The 24,772-nt window shown below is 50.2% G+C and overlaps 2 protein-coding genes across 5 annotated transcripts in view; one reads left to right on the top strand and one right to left on the bottom strand.

The window, feature by feature from the left end:
* LOC115096572 (RNA-binding protein 4B-like) overlaps nt 1–15,692 on the bottom strand; it is a 61,603-nt gene extending 45,911 nt beyond the window's left edge. For all 3 annotated transcript variants that reach the window (XM_029611360.1, XM_029611361.1, XM_029611362.1), the window contains exon 1: nt 15,576–15,692. The gene's annotated coding sequence lies outside the window, so the exon portion shown is untranslated. The remainder of the gene's footprint in view (nt 1–15,575) is intronic.
* On the top strand, nt 14,038–22,156 carry LOC115096571 (putative nuclease HARBI1). Of its 2 annotated transcripts, none has more exons than XR_003858107.1 (2): nt 14,038–15,820; nt 18,153–18,281. XR_003858107.1 is itself a non-coding variant. In XM_029611359.1 (2 exons), exons 1-2 carry the CDS (start codon nt 16,377–16,379, stop codon nt 18,539–18,541), a joined length of 1,077 nt encoding a protein of 358 aa, XP_029467219.1. In that variant the 5' UTR covers nt 15,844–16,376; the 3' UTR covers nt 18,542–22,156. The 2 variants fall into 2 exon arrangements, 1 of the variants encoding a protein (XP_029467219.1); XM_029611359.1 differs by lacking the exon at nt 14,038–15,820 and adding an exon at nt 15,844–17,064 and having other exon boundaries at nt 18,153–22,156.
* The last annotated feature ends 2,616 nt before the right edge of the window (nt 22,157–24,772 follow it).

Raw genomic sequence — 24,772 nt, 5'->3', positions numbered from 1 at the left:
ATCTGATAACTTGTCTTTGGAGAAGAAACACATCCTGGTTTGGTATGGTTCCGTTCTTGAAGGGAGTCTGGCTCTTCCTCCGAGGTGTTCATGTCCCCTAAGGGGAGGCCTTTGTCCGGAGGAGGTACGTCTCAGGGAGGTTGCGAGGGGCCTGGAAGGTTTTGATCTTCTGCTGGAGGCTGTGTCACCGGTGGCACAGATTGTGCCTGGACAAAGGTTTGCAGCCCTTTGAAGAATTCCACCCAGGAAAAGGTTCCTGGTTCTATATTGAGACCAGCAGTGTTCCCTGAGGAACCCATCTGAGGAGGGGCCGAGCCAGGGATAGAGAGGTCCAGATACTGTCACTGGTGGAGCCGGATTCCTCTACTAGCAGAGGGGGGCCTTGCCTCTGTTCCCCCTGAGCCTCTTCATACTGTAGGCACAGGGCAGAAGCCACTTCGAGTTGCGCAGCTCTCAGGTGGCAGAGGGCTTGTCCGTTGGCTGGCAGTGCCAAGATTTGTGCGCGTGGGACTGTTCAAAACTTGTCTATGCGCTTCTGTGCGTGCGCCGGGAGGCTTATTTGTACGTTCCGGGTGCGCCAACGCTGTGTGTGCAAAATGCCGGAGATGCGCGCGCCGCTGTGCGCCCAGCATAGATGCGGACAATACAGCGACCCGGGGGGGGGGGGGGGGGGGGGGCAGAAGGGTTAGCCCACTGGCAGCCGAAAGATCTGCATACTAAGGTCTGGGTGTCAAGTCCAGCACAACCTGACCGACTCCACTGCCCTCCGTAAAATCTTGTGTCCATGGGAGGGCGGGTAAGACATACAGAAGTTCTCCCACCAGCCAGGGCATCAATACCCATTGATTCCTGCTCTTTGCCAGCTGAAATTGTCTACCTTCATGTTCTGCTGGCCCCTACCTGCGACAAACCCTTTGAAAAGCATCCAAGCTCAATTCCCATTCTCCAGGGTCTGCAATTTTGGCAGAGGAAGTCAGTTGATATACTTTCCTGACCGAGCAATGTGTGCCGCCAAAAGTAAACAGATTCCTTTTCAGCCATAGCAAAGAGTGACATCAATGTAGAACCCCCTCTAACACCCAGTTAACATATGTCACTGATTTATATACGCCACCTGACCCTTTACTTCTCCTGCAGCACTCCCACAAATCTGCAGGAGAAGTGAAGTGAAGGGCCAGATGAATGGCTCTAGTCTACAGCTGCTTGATGGACCACTAAGCCTCCAGAGACCAACTTCCTTGGGCCACCTGATCCAGATGAGCCTTCCCAACCCAAGAGGCTTGCATCACAATCCAGTGGGAACACAGAGGAGGGGATCACCTTGCTTGGGAAATTTTTTTTTTTTTTTAAGTATTGGGGCGAAGTAAACTATTGGGGTATATTATTGGAGAAATTACTTACCTGATAATTGTTTTCCTTAGTGTAGACAGATGGACTCAGGACCAATGGGTATAGTGTACTCCTGTTAGCAGTTTGAGACGGATCAGATTTCACAATCTGACGTCAGCCCCTAGTACATATACCCCTGCAGGAAGTGCAGCTCTTCAGTATTCTCCTCGAAAAGCATTGTGGCTATATGTGTGACTGACTGATTAACTTCATAATTTGGTTAACTTGAATAACTTCATAACTTGGTTAAACGTTCAAACTTGATTAACTTGAACTGGTTGATTGACTATAGCTGGAGACCGCCAGTGTACTCAACCGGAAAGCGTTGACACCCGGCAGGGTGGATGCCCTAGGTAAATGAAAACATGGCTTACATGGCTTACCCTTGAATTATTTGAAAGACCATGCGTAACGGCAGCCAAGGGTGGGATGCTGAGTCCATCTGTCTACACTAAGGAAAACGAAATTCAGGTAAGTAATTTCTCCATTTCCTAGCATGTAGCAGATGGACTCAGGTCCAATGGGATGTATAAAAGCTACTCCCGAACCGGGTGGGAGGCTGCCCGTGACCCACTTAGTATTGCCCTTGCAAATGCAGTGTCCTCCCGAGCCTGAACGTCCAGACTGTAGAATCTGGAGAACGTATGGATAGAGGACCATGTAGCCGCCCTGCAGATCTCGGCAGGTGACAGCATTCTAGTTTCTGCCCAGGTACTGCCTGGGCTCTGGTAGAATGGGCCTTGACCCGTAGAGGTGGTGGCTTGCCAGCTTCTATGTAGGCCACCTTGATGACTTCCTTGATCCAGTGGGCGATTGTTGCCCGCGAGGCCGCTTCCCCTTGCCTCTTTCCGCTATGAAGGACGAAAAGGTGGTCCATTCTTCGTACGGGTTCCAACATTTCCAGTTATCTGGATAGGAGTTTGCACGTGTTGAGGTGACGTAGACTACGGGCTTCTTCCGCGTTCAAGCCATCCGTAGTTGGTAGCGAGATGGTTTGGTTGTGTGAGACCACTTTGGGGAGGAAGGAGGGCACCGTGCGTAGTTGGATGGACCCCGGGGTGAGCCTGAGGAACGGCTCACGCCAGGACAGTGCTTGTAGCTCCAAGATGCGGTGGGCTGAACACTGCCAGCAAGAACACAGTCTTTAAGGTTAACAGGCAGAGGGGTCTGAAGGTGGTTCCTGCTAGGAAGTCCAGGACGAGATTGAGATTCCACAGAAGTACCAGCCACTTTAGTGGTGGGCGAATGTGTTGGACTCCTTTCAGGAAGCGTGGCATGTCCAGGTGAGAAGCTATGCTGTCACCCACGCTCTTGGAGCCGTAGCATGACAATGTGGCCACTTGTACTTTGATGGAGTTCAGGGACAGGCCCTTCTGTAAGAATTCCAGGATCACGGGAACTTTGAGCGTGGCTTGATGTTGTGGTCTTCGCACCAGGCTTCAAATACTCTCCAGATCCTTATGTACGTTAATGTGGAGAACTTGCGTGCTCGGAGAGTGTTGATTACTGCCCCCGAGTATCCACTCTCTCAGGCGAGCCCTCTCAATGGCCAGACAGTAAGAGAGAATTGAGCTGGGTCCTCGTGGAGGATCAGACCTTGTTGAGGCAGGTCCCTGTGTGGGGCAGGGGTAGAGGGTTCCCTGCCAGCAGTCTTCTCATGTCTGCGTACCAGGGTCATATTGGCCAATCCGGAGCCACCAGAAGAACTAGTCCCTTGTGTAGCTGTATCTTGTGAATGATCGCGCCCAATAGGGGCCACGGCGGGAAGGCGTATAGTAGAGTCCCCGGTGGCCAGGGCATCATTCCCTTGGGACTGCAGTTCCCGCCTGCGGCTGAAGTATCTGGATACTTGGGTGTTGGATCTGTTTGCCAGAAGGTCCATGTCCGGTGTCCCCCACCGATTCACTATCAATTGGAAGGCTGTGGACGACAGCCTCCATTCTCCTGGGTCTAGACTTTCCCTGCTGAGAAAGTCTGCCGTGATGTTGTCTTTCCCGGTGATGTGGACGGCAGAGATCTCCTGGAGGTTTGCTTCCGCCCACGCCATCAGAGGGTCTACTTCTAGGGACAGTTATTGGCTCCTGGATCCCCCTCTGCCGGTTGATGTAGGCCACTGTCGTGGTGTTGTCAGACATTACTCTGACCGCTTTGTTTCGGAGTCTGTGAGCGAACCGCAGACAGGCTAGTCTGACTGCCCGCGCTTCTAGGCGGTTGATGTTCCATCCTGCCTTCCACTGCCCTTGAGCGGTTAACTCCTCGCAGTGTGCTCCCCATCCTTGTAGACTGGCATCTGTGGTGAGTAGGGTCCAGGTTGGGGAGGATAGTCTTCATCCCCGGCTCATGTGGCTGGTCTGCAGCCACCACCGTAGTTGGGTCCAAACTCTGCCCAGGAGTAATAGACATATGGTGTAGTTCTGGGACCGTGGGCTCCACTGTGATAGGAGGGAGCACTGTAAGGGCCTCATGTGGGCTCGTGCCCATGGCACAATTTCCAGGGTGGATGTCATCAGCCCGAGGACTTGCAGGTAATCCCATACTGTGGGACGAGGATCGTTCAAGCAAGGTTTGCAGCGGGTTCGTCAATTTTGATCTCCTTATGGGGGTCAGGCTGACCTTGTCCTCTTTGGTGTCGAATCAGACTCCTAGGTATTCCAGCGACTGTGAGGGCTGTAGGGAGCTTTTGTTTGTGTTGACCACCCATCCTAGGCTCTCCAGTAGGGTTATGACTCTGCTGGTGGCTTGGCGGCTTTTCTCCGGTGACTTTGCCCTGATCAGTCAGTAGTCCAGGTAGGGGTGAATGAGGATTCCTTCCTTCCACAGTGTTGCCGCCACCACTACTATCACCTTGGTGAACATCCGGGGTGCTATGGCTAAACCGAAGGGTAGTGCCCGGAACTGGTAGTGACTGTTCAGGACTTTGAAGCGTAGGTAACGCTGGTGTTCCTGATGAATTGGGATGTGTAGGTAAGCCTCCGAAAGATCCAGGGATGTGAGAAACTCTCCCGGTTGTATCACCCTTATTACGGATCGTAGGGTTTCCATGCGGAAGCAGGGAATCCTCAGGTGGCGGTTGACCGATTTGAGGTCCAAGATGGGCCTGAATGTTCCCTCTTTCTTGGGGACGATAAAATAAATTGAATGCCCAGTATTTATCTCTTGTGGGGGGCACTGGGGTTATGGCCTCGAGGGCCAGTAGCCTGGACAGTGTAGCTTCCACTGCCATCGTCTTAGAGAGGTCGTGGCAGGGGGACTCTACGAACTTATCCGGAGGGATTCGTAGAAAATCCAGGTAGTACCCCTCCCGAATGATGGCTAGGACCCACTTGTCCAAAGTTCTCTCGACCCATCTGTGGTAGAATAGGGTTAGTCTGCCCCCTATGGCTTCTTCCCTTGGACGAGTCGGCTGAATCTCATTGTGGGGTGCAGCTGGGGCCTGTACACGAGCTGGTTCCTCTCTTGTTGTGCTTGGTCTGAAAGGACTGGTTCCTGCCCATAGGGCGGGGGGCTTGATAGTTGTTCCTGTAAGGATTGAAGCGCTGTGAACTTCTGCCCCTGGAGGACCTGGGGAAGGGTCGCTGGTTTCTCTTCGTCTTATCCTCCGGTAGGTGCGGCGATGGGGATTCGCCCCATTTGTCGGCCAGTTTCTCCAGTTCGCTGCCGAACAGGAGGGATCCTTTGAAGGGCATCCTCATGAGGCACGTTTTGGAAGATGCGGCGGCCGACCAGCTTCGGAGCCAGAGTTGCCTCCTGGCCGCCACCGCAGAGTTGCCTCCTGGCCGCGGTGCGCACTAGGTCGGAGGCAGCGTCCGCGAGGAATGATACTGCTGGTTCCATGTCTTCTCCCAGGGTGTTGTTCCTGGTTTGTGATAAGCAGGCACGTGTCATCACGGTGCAGCAGGCCACACTTTGTAGAGACATAGCGGCAACGTCAAATGACTGAGGATGGACTCCAGCTGCCGGTCATGTGCATCCTTGAGCGCAGCTCCTCCCTCCACTGGGATGGTAGTGCACTTGGAGACCGTGCAGACCATGGCATCAACTCTTGGGCATGCAAGAAGATCTTTGGTTGCCGGGTCCAGGGGGTACAAGGCTGCCAAGGCTCGTCCCCCTTTGAATGTGGACTCCGGAGCATTCCATTCCAGTCAATCAGCTGCTGTGCTGCTTTAACAGAGGGAAATGGCGAGAAGTCTGTCGAAGACCCTCCAGCAGGGGGTTTGGTTTAGGTCCCCCCCCCGAAGTCCCTGGGCCCGGGATAGCGGGCTGTGTCAGGCATTGGTTGACCAGGTCCGGGAGCTCGTCCTTTGTGAAGAAGCATCTCATGGTTCGGTGGGGCTCTGTCCCCGAGGGGAGCTCTCCCTCTAAGGGTTCGGCTTCCTCCTCAGAGATGTCAGTGTCCCCATAGGTGGGGCCTCCTGTGGAGCATGTGGCTGGTCAGCCTGACGTTCAGTTTGCATTTGAACAAAGGCGTGAATCCCCTTGAAGAACTCCACCCATGAGATAGACGCTGGGTCAAAGCTGAGGGGCACTAGAACTCGGCCCAGGGTGGGACTGGGTCTCCCAGGGCCTCTTCGCACTGCACAGGGCGTCTGCTTCCTCGCTTTGTGCAGCTCTGATGTGGCATACTGGGCAGAGGCCTTGAGCCTTTATCCCTGTTTCTGGAGGTGCCATGGCTGTCGGCACGTAAACTCTTATGCACTCCGGTGCGCTTAAGATGGGCGTGTAGTTGTACGCACCACTGTGCGTTCAGCCGTAGATATGCGCCCAGCTCTGTGCGCACAACTTATGCGCGCAAAGCTTTATGTGCGTGTAAGTTTATGCGCACAAGTGCTTTGTGCGCTTAGCTCGACTTGTGCGCTCTCAAACGGCGCGGCAAATAGGGCCAAGATGGCGACGGCGAGCACGCGGGCAATATGGCGACCCCCCTCGGAGGGTCTCCATGTGGGTAGACCCTTGGAAATAGCCGGGGCCTGGCCCTGCTAAGGCGGATCAACCCGGTGGCATTGGTCCCGGCCGGTGACCTGGGCTCCTCTGAGACCGGATTCAAGCAGAAGATTTCTACCTTACCTCGTCTTCGGCGCTTCCCGGTTTCGTCCCAGGCAGTCTCCGGCTGCGGGGGTGCACCCGCTGTCTCTCAGCCGCGCCAGAGGATCGGAGGGGGGGGGGGGGGGGGGCTAGGTCCTCGCCGCGATTTGGCCGCCGCACCGAGGCTTACCTCAGAGGGACCACGGAAATCACCTCGGGAATCTCAACTGGGGGAGGGACCTGAAGGTATCACTGCAGGAGAGCGGGTCTCGTCTTCAGGTAGGTTTCTTTAAATTTGGATTTTCTGCTTTGAATTTGGTTCTAACGCTGTGAGAGCGTGCAGATAGTCCCTAACTGCTATGGAGACGGAAAATACTGAAGAGCTGCACTTCCTACAGGGGTATATGTACCAGGGGCTGACGTCAGATTAAAATCTGATCCATCTCCAACTACTAACAGGGGTACACTATACCCATTGGTCCTGAGTCCATCTGCTACACGCTAGGATATTAGTGTGTCTGTGTTTTAGTCAGTAAGGCAGAAAATAAAAAGAAGCTAGAGTGTAGTAAGATGGGATAATTAGAATGTATAGCAGTGAATGATGACAGACTTAATTGACATCTCAGAGACATGGTTGAAGGAGGATAACCAATGGGAACCGGGGTACATATTATATCGCAATGACAGAGGAGCATCCGGGAGGCAGTGTGGTGCTTTATGTTTGGGATGGCATAGAGTCCAACAGGATAAACATCCTGCATAAAACCAAATGCACAATCGAATCTTTATGGGTAGAAATCCCTTGTGTATTGGGGAAGAGTATAGTGATAGGCGTATACTACAGTCCACCTGGCCAAGATGGTGAGACAGTGTAATGCTAAGAGAAATTAAGGAAGCTAACCAATTTCGTACTACAGTAATAATGGGAGATTTCAATTACACCAATATTGACTGGGTAAATGAATCATTCGGACATGCTAGAGAGAAAGTTCCTGGATGGAAAAAATGACAGTTTTATGGAGCAATTGGTTCAGGAAGCAACGAGAGGGTGCAATTTTAGATCTAATTCTCAGTGGATCACAGGATTTGGTAAGAGGTAACTGTGGTGGGAGCGCTTGGCGATAGTGATCATAATATGATCAAATTTTATTTACTGTATTTGCCGGCGAATGAGACACACCCCTTTATTTCTACACATTAAGGAAAAAATAATTTCCTATTATTGGCTTCCCCATTGCCAGAGTAGGAGGATTAAAGCTGTTAAGTGTCACAGAATACTAACAACGTCCGATGGTGTTTTTATTTTTTTTGTTTCTGTTTTCCTTCCCCTTCGCTTTAATTTGATTTTGCTGCTTTTCTCCGTTCGGCTCACGCTGGGTGAGCGGGCTCTTGCCCCAAGTGGGCCACGCCGATCGCGCGAGCCCCGACAGAGGTAGGGTGGCGGCAGCAGGCGGGTGGGCGCCGAAAAGGGTTGATGTCATGAGACAGAGGACTTGGAGGTAGTCCCATACCTTGGGGCGAGCATAGTTCAACAGTTTTCGCGGTTGGCCCATCAGTATCCTTCTCCTTCTAGGGGGGAAGGACAACCTTGTCTTGTTTGGTGTCGAACCGGACTCCCAGGTACTCTAGCGAATGGGAGGGCTGCAGGCAGCTTTTGACTGTATTGACGACCCACCAGAGATTCTGCAATAGATTCTTGACTCTGGTGGTCGCCTGGTGACTTTCTTCTGGAGATTTTGCCCAGATCAGCCAATCGTCCAGATATGGATGTACGAGAATTCCTTCTTTCCTCAGCGTCACCGCCACTACCACCATGATTTTGGTGAACATCTGAGGGGCAGTAGCTAGTCCGAAGGGGAGTGCCCGGAACTAGTAATGATCGTCCAGTATAGCAAAGCGTAGGAAGCGCTGATGGTCGTGGTGGACCGGTATGTGGAGATAGGCTTCGGATAGATCCAGTGAAGACAGGAATTCTTCTGGTTGTACCACCCTTATGACTGAGCGTAGGGTTTCTATGCGGAAGTGCGGTACCCTCAGGTAGCGATTGACTGTCTTGAGGTTCAGGATGGGCCGGAATGTTCCCTCCTTGAGGACGATAAAATAGATGGAATTGTGACCAGTATTTTGTTGGTGCATGGGCACTGAGGTTATCGCCTTTAGGCTGAGTAGTTTTTTCAGTGTGGTTTCCACTGCCGTCCTCTTGGAGGGAGTGGCACGGTGATCTCACAAATTTGTCTGGAGGGATGCTGTGGAAGTCCAGATAGTATCCCTCTCGAATGATGGTTAGGACCCACTTGTCTGACGTTATCTCGACCCATCTTTGGTAGGAAAGGGTAAGTCTGCCCCCATGGCTTCTTCCTGTGGATGGGTCTGTTGATTCTCATTGTGGGGTGCGGCCAGGGCCTGTACCTGAGCTGGCTCCCCTCTTGTGCCTGTTTCGAAAGGACTGGGTGCGGTGCTTGGTATGTATTTTTATACGGTCTAAAACGCTGGGCTCCTCTGCCCTTGGTTCTTTAGGGAGAGGAGCGCTGGATTCTTTTGTTCCTGTCCTCCGGTAATCGAGGGACTGGGGATTCGCCCCATTTGTTGGCTAACTTCTCCAGTTCGCTTCCGAACAGGAGGAATCCTTTAGAAGGCATTCTCTTGAGTTTCATCTTGGAGGTCGTGTCGGCTGACCAATTTCGGAGCCATAGTTCACCTTCTGGCTGCCACTATGTATGAGACGCCTCTGGCAGAGGTGCACACCAGATCTGAGGTCGCATCTGTGAGGAAAGATATCGTCGGTTCTCATGTTTTGGCGGAAGTGATTGTGTCCCTGGAGAGGAGCAAGCAGGCTTCTGTCACCACGGCACAGCAGGATCATTGCTGCGACAAATGACTATTTAAGGATGGATTCCTGACATCTGTCCTGAGCATCCTTGAGTGCAGCTCCTCCTTCGACTGGGATGGTAGTGCGCTTTGAGATAGCACAGACCATGGCATCCACTTTTGGGAACCCTAGGAGTTCTTTGGCCGTGGGTTCCAGGGGGCATAGGGCTTGTAGGGCCCGTCCTCCTTTGAAGCTGGCCTCCGGGGCATTCCATTCCAGGTCAATCAGCTGTACGGCCTGCAGCATTGGAAAATAGCATGAGGCCTGACAGACCGACCAGAACTGGGTTCGTCTTTGGCTCCGCTGTGGAACTCGCGCCAGGAACGGCCAGCTTCTTCAGGCTCAGAGACACGAGATCTGCCAGCTCGTCTTTGGAGAACTGCATCATGGTTCGGTATGGTTCCATCCCTGGGGGAGGATTTCCCCTTCCTCCAGGGAGGAAGGCTCTTCCCCCGAGGTGTGTGTGTCCCCCAGGGGGAGGCTTTTGCTCGGCTGGGGCACGACTCTGGAGATCCGAGAGGGGCTTGGAAGGTCTTGCTCTTCTGGTGGAGACTGTGGCTGTGTCGCAGGCAGCACAGATTGTGCCTGGACAAAAGGTTTGTAGCCCTTTGAAGAATTCCACCCAGGAAAAAAGTCCCTGGGTCCATATTGAATCCGGTGGAATTCCCCAAGGAGCCCATCTGAGGAGGGTCGAGCCAGAGATACAGAGGTCCGGGGTACTATCATTGGTGAAGCTGGATTCCTCTACAGGCCAGTGGTGCCATGATTTATGTGCGTGGAGTGGCTCAAAACAAGTCTGTGCAAGCTGGGAGACGCGGGCCAAAACTGCTTGCAGACAAATTGCCTGCAAGCAGTTTTTAAATAAAAAGGATATGTTGATCTAATTAATTCTCAAGTTTCAATCATTGAAAAATGTAAGATACGCTTCCATGAACTTACATAGCGCTATACCAGGGGTCGGGAACCTTTTTGGCTGAGAGAGCCAGGAACGCCACATATTTTAAAATGTAATTCTGTGAGAGCCATACTAACTACAACCCCCCACCCTCCTGACTCCCCCCCCGCCCCCCCAAGACCTACCAAATTAATTTACAACCCCCTACTCTCCTGACGCTCCCAAGACCTGCCAAATTAATTTACTACACCCCCCCCCCCCCCCAAGACCTGCCAAAAGTCCCTGGTGATCCAGCGGGGGTCCAGGGCTCGCAGACAAATCTTTAATAAAAAAGTAAAAATCTAACAAAAACCCCCACCCTCCTGACGCCCCCCAAGACCTCCAAAATTAATTTACTACAACCCCCACCCTCCTGATATCCCCCCCCCCCCCCAGACCTGCCAAAAGTCCCTGGTGGTCCAGCGGGGGTCCGGGAGTGATCTCCTGGACTTGGGCTGTCGGCTGCCAGTAGTCAAAATGGCACCGACGGCATTTTGCCCTCACTATGTCACTGGGGTTGACCAATGGCGGCGGTAGCCCATGTGACATAGTAAGGGCAAAGGGCCTACATGGGCGGAAGGGTACTCTTGGCAAAATTGACCACCCAGCCGAAGCCTTCCAAAAACTGAACCACTCAGCAAGTTATGCACACCGCCTCCTTGTGAGACGGCATACGGGTTAACCAATTGTTAAGATATGGATGTACATATTTCCCTCATGCCAGCGAGCCGCCATCACGATCATTCCCTTGGTAGAACAGATGTGGTGCAGTCACTAGACCGAAAAGTAGCACTGGGAACTGAAGATGTTCCTGCAGCACACAAAAACAGATACCTCTAATCCTGTTCCTGAATGAGAACATGCAGGTAGGCATCCGACAGATCCAGCCAACACAGGAACTCCCCCAGGTGAACAGACCACAGAGTTTCCATGTGAAACCATGGAACAAACTTCAGTTCACACCCTTGAGATCTAGGAAGAGTTGAAAATAATTGTTTCTGACCAACTCAAAATAAATGGAGTAACAGCCTTGGCTCACTTTGATGAAGGCACTGGTGCCACTGCCTGCACAAGCTGCAGTCTCAGCAAAGACTCACAGATCACCTGCTGCTTGGCCAAAGCAGAAAAGAGTAATACCATAAAGACGTATCTGATGAGGCGAAACAGGGCCAACGTATAACTGAAATGAACGATCTCCAACATAGGGCATTGTGTGGGTCTACACCCTGTAGAACTCCTGCAGGCAGCCCCTTACAAGAGTCAAAAGTGAGTGATCGCACAGAACCTCATGATGCAGCTGTGCCAGCTCCTGTGGAAGAGCCAGCATCAGACTTCTGGCTACACAAAAGGCCATGAAACCAAATAAGTAACACAGGTAGCACCAAAAAAACTGCCTAACTGGCCAGTACCATCTTGAAGTTTGAAATTGCTGAACGCTGCCAGCCCTATAAAAGGAATAGGCCTTATCCTCTGGCAAGTGCTGGGGCTTAGGACCTCCAGGATTCTTTACCAACTGGTCTAGATCCTCCTCAACCAACAATTTGTCCTTAAAGGACAACTTCACCAAGTAGATTTTACACCAAGAGTCAGCTGCTCAATTGCAGTGTCACAGAAGCCTACACACCATGACTGGAAGGGCCACTGATTGGGTAGAGCTCTGTAACAAAGTATGCAGAGCATCTGCCAAAGAGGCTGTGGATTCCAGCCTAACCACTTCGCTCTCCAGCGGCTGTTGTATCCAAAGAAAAGCCCAGACGCTCAGAGCTGAACAGATGTAAATCTGAACTGGGTATGATAAACTTCTCAAAGGTGGTTTCATCTTTCTGTCTTGCGAGTTTTTAAAGACAAGCCCCCCTCTACAATAGCATTATGCCCAGTCACTGCAGTGACCAGGGTATCCAAATCGTAACTTGCCGAGTAGCTGGTGGAAGAGGATACAGCCATTGTAGGAGGTTGAGTCCTCAGGTCCCACTCTGCTATCATCTCCTCTACCTCTGGGTGGAGTGGAAAGGCAGCCATGGTCTTTCACTTTCTTTTAATAATTGAGTCCCACACCAGTCTATTGGGGCTTTGACGCCTCCAGCTAGAGATAAGAAATCACCTCCATCAGAAAACCTCTCTCATTCCTGTGAAAGTCACAGAATCATCTTCAGGGCCAGGGGGACCTCATCCTCCAAGGATGCAGATAGTTCAAGGACTCAGAACTATCGGCATCCCAGGGATCCTCCCACAAGGACACCAGCACTTCAATAGCCAGCAACACCCTCTTGTGGCAGGAACATGGAGGGAAGGCACTAGGGAGAAACCTTCCGGCACTTTAATACTAACCCCACGTGGTACCTCCCTAGGCTGAGAGAAAGCACAAAAGGCCTGGAGAAATTTTTTTAAAATTCTGGGGAAAGTCTCCATGGGGCCCCGGGGCCAAAGCAGATGCACTTGCCATCGAAGACCCTAGTGAAGCTACAGCTGGCACCAAAACTGGAAGCGAACTGAACTCCTTGCATCTTCACTGGCTTCAAGGCCTGATCATGGGGGATAACTAAACAGCTGCTGACTCTGGGGCCTCTGCAGCAGACTGTCAGGACCCTAAAGGCTCAGTACACCAAAGAAACTAGCAGTTGGCAAAAGAGGGAGCTAATCCAGGCCTCTCTCCAGTCCAGGGACAAGCCAGGCAAACAGAACCTCTCTTCACTGTGGCACGAAGGACCCCCTTCCTCAAAGCACCGCACTCTACAGGTAGGTCGGACCATCCCCCCCCCCCCCCCCCCCCCTTTGTAACTGCACTTGACTGCCGCCAAAACTCAAGCCACACTTGTTCTCCTACCTCACAGCTGCACAGCTGCAACATCTGCTGCAACTCAGACAGCCTTAAGTACCAACCAGCTCCTCATGCTCCTGCGTGCAGCCCCATTGTTCCAACAGATATGTTTCTCTTTTTTAGCCGTGAACTGCAGGAACGCAAGGGGGAAGGGGCAGAAGCAGGGAGAGAGAATAAAAACTTGTACCCCTTAGAGAATAGCCACTGCCATTAGCAATGGTAACATGGAATAGACAGTTTTTGGGTACTTGCCAGGTTCTTATGGCCTGGATTGGCCACTGTTGGGAACAGGACGCTGGGCTTGATGGACCCTTTGTCTGACCCAGTATGGCATTTTCTTATGTTCTTAAGCAAGCAAACCTGTCAGAGGGAGATTTATCTCTTCTCATTCTGTTTTGTTTTTTCCTTCTCTCCAGCCAAGCTCAACCCACTCAGGGTCTGGGAGCAGAGCAATGGACTCACACTGACTGAAACCAGTGGCCTAGCCCCAGGGTCTGATCATGAATCCAATGCCAAGCTGCTTCACTAACCTACCATCTGCTGGAGGCAGAAAATACTGGATTTCTGTTGCTAAACAGTACCACCCCTAAGTAGTGGCTATGATGACAGAGGGAAAGTGTTATCTGCTCCAATCTACTAATGGGGAGAAGCCATCTACTTATCCAAGGGCTGGACTGATGTAGCAGGATGAGATGGAAACAGCAGCTTCAACTAGAAATACCACATAGAAATCATTTACATTATCACTCTCCTACAGAATCCCTCTAACATCCTCTCCCTCAATCCCCCACAAAATCTGTCAATTAATATACTGCAACTCCCCCTTAAGAATCACTCCATCCTCATCTTTCTATATCACTCTCCCACACAAAAAATTCCACCCGCCAGTCGTACATAAGGAACAAAAAATAGTCTTTTTTGGGCTTGCCCACTGTCAGAATAAGGTTGAACCTTTGGTCTATAACCCAGTTTGACACTGGTTATCCTTACCTTTCTCTATCACCCCCCCCATCATACTCATTTATGAATCACCACCTAAAAATCCCTCCATTTTGTTCCTATTTATATGCGGTCCACACATGCAACTTTTTCCAACTCCACCCCCACAAGTCCTTTCGTATCTCCTGAGGGCCGCGCCAAAAATCTCTCCTTTCTCGCCTCTCGCGAGGGCCGCCGCCGCAACTCTCCGTTCTCGCCTCTCCCGGGGGCCGCCGCAAATCTCTCCGCTCTCGCCTCTCCAGAGGGCCGCTTCCCCCCCCCCCCCCAAAATCTCTCCGCTCTCGCCTCTCCCCCCCCCACAAACCTCTCCGCTCTCGCCTCTCCCTCTCCAAAAGTCTCTCCTTTCGCGCCTCTCCCGAGGGCCGCTCCCTCTCCAAAAGTCTCTCCTTTCGCGCCTCTCCCGAGGGCCGCTCCCCCTCCCCCCCGCCACAAATCTCTCCGCTCTCGCCTCTCCTGAGGGCCGCTCCCCCTCCCCCCCGCCACAAATCTCTCCGCTCTCGCCTCTCCTGAGGGCCGCTCCCCCCCCCCCCCACAAATCTCTCCGCTCTCGCCTCTCCCCCCCGCCAAATATCTCTCCGTTCTCGCCTCTCCCCCCCCCCCCCCCGCCACAAATCTCTCCGTTCGCGCCTCTCCCTCTCCAATTTTCGCGCCTCTCCCGAGGGCCGCTCCCTCTCCAAAAGTCTCTCCTTTCGCGCCTCTCCCGAGGGCCGCTCCCCCCCCCCAAAAAAAAGAGTCTCTCCGTTCGCGCCTCCCCCGAGGGCCGCTCCCCCCCCCAAAAAAAAAGAGTCTCTCCGTTCGCGCCTCTCCCGAGGGCCGCTCCCCCCCCCCCCAAAAAAAGTCTCTCCGTTCGCACTTCTCCCGAGGGCCGCTCCCCCCCAAGGTCTCTCAGTTCCCGCCTCTCCCGAGGGCCGCTCTCCCCCCCCCAAAAAAAAAAAACCTCTGTTCGCGCCTCTCCCGAAGGCCGCTCCCCCCCAAAAAAAAATGTCTGTCCGTTCGCACTTCTCCCGAGGGCCGCTCCCCCCCCCAAAAAAGTCTCTCCGTTCCCGCCTCTCCCGAGGGCCGCTCCCCCCTCCGAATGCCTGCATCCTTACAACGCCGGAGACCCACTCCACCAAGAATCCCTGCATCCTCGCCTCTCTAAAAGGTCGCCCCCCCTTCCCATGAATCCCTGTTGCCTCGCCTTTCTAAAGGCCCACTTCGCCAAGAATCTCTGTCCTCACCTCCCTTAAGCCATCCCCCACCACATTAATCCCTGCCACCTCACGTCTCCGCTGGATTCCCCCGCGCGAAGAATACTTCTAACCTCGCCTCTCCGCAGGCCACTCCACGAAATCTATTTTCGCATCTCCGCAGGCCCTCCTCTACAAAGACTACCTCCGTCCTCACTTCCCTCACGCTAACAGTAGTGCACCTACCGAGGCCAAAACAAAACACCAAGCAGACAATGAAAGCACTCAGCTTCCCCATGACTAATTCTCTCCCTCCTTCTCGCTGCTCGGAATAATGAAAGAACTTCGGTATCCCCTCCAAGAACATCACCTTACCAGTCCGCGAACAGGAATAGACTTGCTCTCCTACACCACTTCTCACACAGCTACAAAATGGCTTCCTAGGTCACCCTGCGCGCGCCAAGCCTCTCTTCTATCACTCGCACCCCTCCTCCCCCTTTTTTTTACCTAACGGCTCCCCAACCGCCATCAGACGCCTCCTATTGGCCCTCAACCGACTTGGCCTTTTTTCAATTGGCTGAGGCTCACGCTGCGTCGATGTCGAGGGCAAGCGGGAAAAGGTATGGACTTTCTGATTGGGTATCCGCAGCAGTCGTCATACGGCTGAAAAGGGCGGAAAAGTACGGACAATGCTGTGAATTAAGAAAAAATTATGGTTTTGAACCAATCGACTACGAATTTTCACGGTATCAAACGTCGCGCGGCTGCCTGATTGGTTCGCTTTTATGTCGTGCATGGCTTTTTGTCCAATCTACTGACTTTGGGCCTTGCCTGAATGGCGTGGAGCTAGCCTTTGTTGCCTGCGCCGTATCTTAATAATTTTGTAGCTCTTTTGCTTCCATTTTCAGTTCTTTTGCCCTTGTTTTTTAAATCTAGAGGAGCTCCTGGACATTTTCATTTAACTTGTGTGCCTTCCCTTTGTCCATTCTATTGGAATTACCTTTTGTCCAGAATTTTTTTTTAAGATGGAGTAAGTGTTATTTTGTCATACTCCCCCCTTCTAAAAATTGCACCTAAACACCACTTGCTGTTAATCAGTCTTGGGTGCCATTTAAAAAATAACGCCTAGGAAGGCATCTGAGAATAACTTTGTGTGCATAATTCCCTTCCTCTGCCATGTCAGAACCATTCTTCATGCTGAAGAGGATGAAGGAGAGGCGTAAACGGAGGCGCTTCTACCCAGAGCATCGTGTGTATCGGGACCGGCACTCCTTCCTGGACCTCACAGAGGAGCAGGTGCTCCGCCAGTACCGCTTGGACAAGCAGGCTATCCATGACCTTTGCCTGGAACTGGGCTGTGATCTGGAGAGCTCCACTGGCCGCAGTCATGCCCTGCCGGTGGCAGTCAAGGTTACCTCAGCATTGATGTTCTTAGCCACGGGCTCCTTCCAAACCACCACCCGGGACCGGACAGGTATCAGCCAGTCTGCCATGTCCAACTGCTTGGCGCAGTTTCTGGAGGCCCTGGTGAAGCGGGCAGGCCAGTACATTTGCTTCCCCCGCTCAGACCAGCATCTGCAGCAAACAATCAGAGGCTTCCGTGAGCTCTCAGGCTTCCCTGATGTCTTGGGGGCTGTGGGCTGCCTGCATGTGGCTCTGCGGGCACCATCGGAGAATGAGCAGGCCTACCGCAACAGCCGAAGCTTCCATTCCATGAACATGCAAGTGGTGTGCGATGCCCACTGTGCAATCACCAATGTGGTAGCCAAGTATCCTGGCTCCTGCCTCAATGCTTATATCCTAGAGCAGTCTGCTCTCGCCCGGCTGCTCAATGGTGGGGAGATCAATGGTGTCTGGCTAGTGGGTAAGCTATTTTCTTAGGCCTCGTTTTTCATAGGTGTCGCCAGCTGGCTCCCTGTCAACAGACCAAGTCAGTCCTGGTGTTACCCTGTTGCATCTATGGATTTGTATTCTGTGCTTGGCTTAAAGAAATTGGAATCATAAGTCCACAGCTGTAGAGGGAGCTACAACAGGACTTGGTCAACCTGTCTGGTTAGAGTGGAACCAGCTGGCAACCCTACATTTTCTAAAAGCCGATGTCGGTGACCCAAATCATGGAGGTAGTCTTGGTTTTTACAGCTTACTGTCCAATGCATTATAAAATTTGCAGTCCTTGCTTTTTTTTTCATCTGAAATCAGTACTAAAGGTACTAGAGCCTATTGTGGGAGATGAGGCAGGATCATCACAAATAAACAGGTCTGGCCTAAACTCTTCAGAATACAGAACTCTTGGAGCCAGGGAATAGTTTGTGTTTGTCTTTTCCTCTTTTCTTTTCCATTGCTGTATCTCACATGTACTTTGTTTTTTCTTTAGCATTCTCTGGCTCCTTCACTTCTCTTAACCTTCCTCACCTCATTGCTGCCATCTTCCATCCATCCTCTCTCACCTCCTCTCTGCTCCCTGCCTTTGACACTATTGGCACTATTTGATATTCTATCTTTTCCTAGAAAAGGCTCAAGACGGATTACAAATTGCAGTATGTATGTCTGGGTGGGGGAACTAACAGTTGTTCTGCAGTGAAAGGAGCATGCTATTTTTGTGAATCTGGGAGAGAGGAGAAAATGGGCAGAAGTCTATAGGGATTAGAGAAGAACTTTCCCCTCCTCCCACACTGGTTCATCAGTGAGAAGAGAGCACACTTGGCAAGCAATATTCTGATTGTTGAGCCTATAAGGTTCTGGGCTCTGCTGTCTCATAAACTCTGCCCTTTGTAAGCTCTGAGCACCCTGCTCAGCAATCACAGGTATCTTGAAAGAGCTCATTAGGAGTCAAGCTAGCTTTCTAATGGCAGTCTTTAGATGAGGAATGTTATTGTAATAGGATTTTCTAAAGTTCAGTGCAATTTTCTACCCTTCCCCACATATAAGAAACTCTTTATTTTATATCCCCAGGGGACAGAAGTTACCCACCCAAACAATGGCTGATGACCCCAATTCTATACCCAAGCACTCCAGCAGAGGAGAAATACAACGAGATGCATCGGGCCACCCGTTGCGTCATTCAGAGGACCTTTGCCTTCCTGAAGGCACGCTTCTGCTGCCTGGACCGGGCTAGTGGTGCTCTTCAGTACAGTCCGCAGAAGGTGTGTCAGATCTTTTTGGCCTGCTGCATCCTGCACAACATTGCTGTCAGCCGTGGCATGCCCCTAGAACTGGAAGGGGCCCCACAAGAAGAGTCAGACTCCGAGGCAGACAGTGAGGCCCTCTGTCAGAATGCGATCTTGCAGGCATCTAGTGCAGCCTCGGATGCTCGGAGCCGCATCGTGGCACTGTTCCAGTGACATTTTGCAGATCCTATTCCTAGGAGTCATTCAGCCTCCTTCAAAGTATTTTTTTCTTTACTCTTTAGATAGTTGTGTTTCCAAATTCTGGATTTCGAGAATTCCCAACTGGTGGGGTTTCAGGTACTCAAGAATGAATATTCATGAGATGTGTTTGCATTTTTTATATTAAGAGCAAGATTTACAATAGTTTGTTTATCAGGGATTCTTGAAGATTGGATTTGAATACCACAAGTTTAGGGAATTGGGGGTCATTCACTCTAGATTAGATTACATCTATTCTAGTGAAACTGATCCCTGTTCTTAGTGTTGGGTGTGGGAGCAATATCAGGTCTTAAAGGTGTTTCTAGAATGATCTCTGAACTTTCAAGAAGCCTTTAGTTACTGCTAAAGACTAATTGGAATTATGGGTGTACTTAATCCTCAATAAATATTTCTGATTACAAAAAAGAAAGCCTTTAGCGTCAAACACTAATCTTAAATAGCTACACTACATCCCCTATGTGCTTGTAAATTTGTAAATTCCTTAAGACAAGTGGTAATAGCTATCCTGTATGAATTATACATTTCACTGCTAAGCCATTGATTTTGAACCACTGAAAGCGATATTACAGAAGGGCTGGCAAATGCTGTGCACTGCCATGTGGCAGGTCCCTGGTTCAGTCCCTAAATTGGATCTTCTGCTCCCTGGGTCAGCTGGAGATACTGAGGCAGCAGCATTCACGGCCTTTGTTGGTGAGGGAGTAATAGTCATTATCTATGGATGAAACCTGGCTACCAGATTCAGGTCCCATGATTTCAGGGTTTTGGAAGGAACATTAGTGTATGGTACCCAGCCCGGGACCATCATTGAAATGACCAGATTATATACATTGGGGGCAAAGGGGATATAAAATAGGGGAAAAATACTCCAGATATTTGTAAATAAAGGCTCATGGCACCAGATCCCAGCCTGAGTTCTGATTGAGTTGGAAGTCAAAGGAGAAGGAGGCAACTGCCGGGTTAAAAAAGAAGTGTCATATGTGATGCCACATAAAATAACAGTGAGACAGTTACATAGAATCTTAGTAAAATAGAGCTGGAAGAACCTTGGCGGGGGGGGTCATCTTGAATCATAGAAAGATAAGGTTGAATGGGATCTCATGGCTAATATAATCTATATCTTGCCTCCAGGCAGGATCCGCTAAAACTAACTCACCTTGTCTGCTCCACCACCTCCCTGGGTAACTCTTCAGCACACAACCACCCTCATAGAAAGTTCCTAATGTTTAATATGTCTCCCTTCTATCATTCAAGTTCATTACTCCTTGACCTAGCTCTGGTTGAGATGGAGAACCAACCATTCCTCATTCTCTTTATAGCCAGTCTCGGTGTGTTCAATTGGTGCTACCAGACAGCATGGTCCTTACAGTTTGGTCATGCTGAGTTGCCTGTGGTATCACTTGTGATGTCATAGCTCATTTGGAAAACCCAGCATTCAAAGAGAGAATTTGAGATAACATAGTAAATGATGGGCCCATCGAGTGTGCCCAATTGAGATTTGTCCACTTTGGGGAGATATGCATATAAATTCCCATATGCAACTCAACACCAACTTCACCCTCCTTTATGTCTTTTACCTGTCCTCTTAATCCTTTTTCTAATACTGCTTTCCATATCCAAATCCATTGCAGTAATCTTCAACTCTGATTCTTACAATACCAATAATTAAGCCAACACCCAGGCCTCTTTCTGTGTCTTATTACCAAGTTTTGTAATAATTTCCACAGCCACCAAGATTAGTGAGGCTGTTGTAAAAAAATAATTTGGCCTCTTCATGCTTATTGAAGTTTGCATTTTAACCTCCATGAAGGTCTTGACAGACTGATGTTGTATTACTATTGTTTATGATTGTAACTGCCACTCAGTGCAGTTTACCCCAATGCTTTTTTGAAGGCCCAATGCAGTCAATCTGGTGCAGTTGTGAGTTATAACTACCGTTCCATGCAGGTTACCCCCTAGTTATTCATTATTGTGCTCATCTCATGCTTTTTTTGAATTTCCTTACTGTTTTTGTCTACATCATCAAATCTGGGAGTACATTCCATGCATCCATCACCCTTTCCATGCATAAATATTCTCAGATATTGCTCCTGAGCCAACCCAACCATTCCTGAGTTTTATTTCTCATGCTGTTATTTAAAGTTAGATATAATTTGTTTTAGTTAACATAGGGTGGATATTGTTAATCTCCATGCATACTTTTAAAATACAGTACAATCCACAGTGCTTCCTATTTTATTTTGGAACAGAAACTTGATGGCTAAGATTGCTGTACAGAAATATATTGAAGCCAGCTACACAAACCAAAATCCATATTATATAATGTTATTCTTTGTTTTTATGCTGCTTGTGTCAAAAGACCCTAAGCAGCTCACAAAAACATTCATAAATGAATACAGACATTTAAAATTAAACAGTGGATAAAAAGAAAAGAAAAAAGCAAATTAAAACAGTGCATGTTTAAAAGAAAACCTTAACATTTTGAAATTCTCATTAGATATTTAAAAAATTAAGTAGCTTAAAAAATTATCGGAAAAGGCTCTTGCTATTTATGGAAAAACATGGATAAAGGGGTTTTAACTGTTTTCTGAACAATTTGAGAGATACTGAGCTTTATTTGCTTGGCAGTAATTAAAAAGCCCCTTCAAGCAACATGCAGGCTGGCCAATGGAAATGGCCATGCCCAAGTCTGTTTGGTAGATGTAAGGAAGCAACACTGTCTTTTCCTTTGCTGGGAGAGACCAGCCCTGCTCCTCAGTATAGACTGCAAAAGCAATTAGAAATGAGCCAAAACCATTTGATTTGTCTCACAAATCCCCACCTGTTGTCCAGGTGTTCACAGTGCATAGATGCAGGCCTTGTGCCACTGGGTGTGCAAACCATGCAATTACACAGGGCAGCACACCCAGGAGGTGGCATTGAAAGCAGGGAGAAGACCATGCCAGCAGCAGAAGCAGAAGAAGGCCTGTGCGGCCACCAGTGGACCCCATTCTACCGGCAGCAGAAGAAGCTGAAGACCCGAGCAGTCGCTGGTGGACTCCCAGCCCACCGGCGGCAGAAGCTGAAGACCCGTGCGGTATACGGGCTATGGAAGAAGTAGGAGACCTACACGCCACATCCCACCACAGAAGAGGAAGCCTGTCCTTCAGCTCCTTATGTGCCAGCTCTGCAGTATTCAACACTCCTGGTGAGCTAGCACTCCCTCTATGCTCATCTTGTGATGCACATGATGAGCATAGAGGGAGTGCTAACAGCACGAGTATTCAATACTGTGGGGCCAGCATGCAGGAGGAGCTGCAGGACGAAAGCCATTGTTTTCGGGGGCGGGGCCCCCATCACATTGACAGCCCCCCATCATGTCAACACCCCCCCCCTGGCGGTGATGAGACATCTTCTGCGAAGATACATAGCAATTTGATGAATCTAGGAGCTGGGTATTCAGTGGTGCAGCCACACCGCTGAATATACCCAGCTATCTTGAAGTTGGCTGTATGGGTTTATATAGCTAACTTTAGATCTGCTTTTCGGTTTTCCTAAAGTTATCCGGCTATGTTAGCTGAATGGTGCTGAACAATAAATTGGGCTTATCCAGCTAACTTGTTTTAGTTTTGTTTTATCTGATTGTGTAACTTTATGCATTTTATGAATGTTTAAATGTTATCCACACTAAAAAAAAAAATTTCCTAGCGTGAAGCCAGATAGACTCAGGACCAATGGGTTATGTGCTCCCCTGTTAGTTAATGGAGACGGAGTCAGGTTTCAAAGCTGACTTCAAGCCATTCAGTTTCTCTCAGTCTCCTAGCAGATGTGGATTGTGTGTCCTATCGGGAACACAGTACCCTTTAGATGAGGAAAATTTACCTTCAAATTTCTACTTTTAAATTGGAGAAGAGCGAGTCCTGCTTTCCTGCAGTGATTCTTAAGGGTCCCTTCCCTAGTTGAGAATTCCTGAGGTTATTTCCGAGATCCCTCAGAGGTTTATCCTGGTCTGATAGCTGGTTCCTGGCGTGGGCTTTGCTGCTGAAGCAGCTGAAAGGCAGCGAGTGCAGGAAGCTGAGTGTGGCAGTGACTGACTAAGCCCTGTCCCTCCGCAGCCAGAGACCAGCTGATCCCAGGTAAGTAGAGAAGAACTCCTCTTTATCCAGAGACGTACCGATGTCGTTCCCAACCCCAATAGGGCGAAAGAAAGGGGTTTCTGAGCGGGTTGAGAAACCCCCTCTGCTGGGCTAGGCCCTGCTTCAGGCTCAGTGGGCACTCCATGTGGCGGGCTGTGGCAGCACCATCTTGTGTGTGGTCTTGTTGCTGCGCCATTTTCCCCCCTTGTCCATCGGTACGCGCGGTGCAGGCTGGCCCTTGTGCGCCTACTCCTGTGCGCATATCTATGTGCAAAACTGAGTGCATAACTACATGCACAACCAGTGTTGAGTATTAATTCACTCTTAAAATATACTTATCCACACAGGTCACAAGGATATCAAATCAAATTTAGTAGGAACAAATAGAAATTTATTATTGCATATCTTTGGGAGGAGATACAGTCTGCCAGACCTCTGTTCAAGTACAGCACTAGCTCCTGTCGCTCGTAGTACGTCAGTGAGTGCTGCATTTTATAGGTTTAAAATATACAGTGATGCCTATGATCGATTATCACTTACTGAAGTTGTCATATTAAAATAAGATACACTAAACGTGTTAATCTGATCCCTTTTCACCCAAATTAAGAGCCCCCCTTTAAGGGCCTCCCTTACTTAAGCCAGATGTTAGCAGCAATCCTCTGATAGTCCTTTGTCCTGTCAATCTTTTCATCCTCAGGGGGAATTGGAAAACTCTGATTTTACTGGGGCCCCTGAAGTAGAGACGGTATCCTGTGAGAATGTAACCTCGGCCATTTGCCCTTTGACCCTCCATCATAAGTTTTGAACAGCTCCAAATGCAATCCAGATGTCTCCCAGAGTCTCCAATCTAGGGTCAGAATTTGCAGACAGGCCAGAGGCCACAAAGGATTCTGGGTGAACCAGAGTCTCTATGTTGATTTCAAACTTCAGGCACACATCACCGGCCGCTCAGATTTACGTTGACCAAGGCGGGCCTATTTGATAGGCACTATTTGGCTGAACGCACAAGATACAAAGTAGTATGGCCCTGGAAGCAAAGAAGCCCAAACAACACTCCCTTTGTGCTGCCTGCCATTTTAGGGCCTCACAGCCTGACCTGGAATCCTTTCTGTGTCAGCACTGTGAGGAAGCCCAGGGAGGACTGGACTCTCAGAACTTTTCCAAGTCCAGCCCCTCCCAGTCGGAGGGTGGGTCAGCCTCAAGCTTATCTGGCAGCACCCCAGTTCCTTCGGGGCTAAATATGGACCCGGCGGTCTTCTTTTGGTTGGAATTCTTTCAGGGCCTACAAGCCTTTGTCCAGGCACAGTTGGCTACCGCTCCTGCCCAGCCAGAGCCCCAGCTATGAAGGCCTCGCCCTCCCAGCCCTATCAGCATTCCTCGGGACATTCCTCGCCTCACCAAGGGTATCCCTGATGAGGACCCAGACAACAAAGGGGATTCGGATTCATTGGAGGATGGGGAAATCCCTCCAGGCCTGGAGCTATACTGGACCATGCTTCGATTTTTCTACAGAGATGTATTACCAGACCTGGTCTCACAGACCTTAAAGACCCCGAGAGTTCCTAGAATGGACCCTATGTTGGAACCAAGGAAGAATCCCATCCTGGTGTCTCTACGGAAAGCCTCTTGCTATTTCCCAATGCTGGAATCCATCCAGGAGTTGGTTAACTTGGAGTGGGATGCCCTGGAAGCCAGTTTTAAAGGAGGTCAGGCCCTGGAGGCATTATGCCCTCTGGACCTGGTGGCCAAACAACACCTGCATTTCCCAAAAGTGGATGCCTTGGTCTGCGCTGTCTCAAAGCGAACAACTATCCCAGAGGGAGGAGCGGCCTTGAAGGATACTCATGTTAAGCAGTTGGAATCAATCCTTAAGCAGGCCTTCGATGCGACAGCAATGACACTGCAGATCGCTTCCTGTTGTGTCCTTGTGGCTTCTTCATATCTGCTTCTCGAGAGAGAGGCAGATAGCTCAGGGGCGCATACCAGAGAGAGACGATCGAACCCACCTCGGCCTTCCTAGTGAATACAAGCTCTGACCTAGTACGTACCTTGGCCAGAGAAGTAGCTTCAGTGG

Source organism: Rhinatrema bivittatum, chromosome 8, assembly GCF_901001135.1.
Source record: "Rhinatrema bivittatum chromosome 8, aRhiBiv1.1, whole genome shotgun sequence".
NCBI lineage: Eukaryota > Metazoa > Chordata > Amphibia > Gymnophiona > Rhinatrematidae > Rhinatrema > Rhinatrema bivittatum.
The sequence above is the reverse complement of the archived record's forward strand: the minus strand, read 5'-3'. Positions and strand labels throughout refer to the sequence as shown.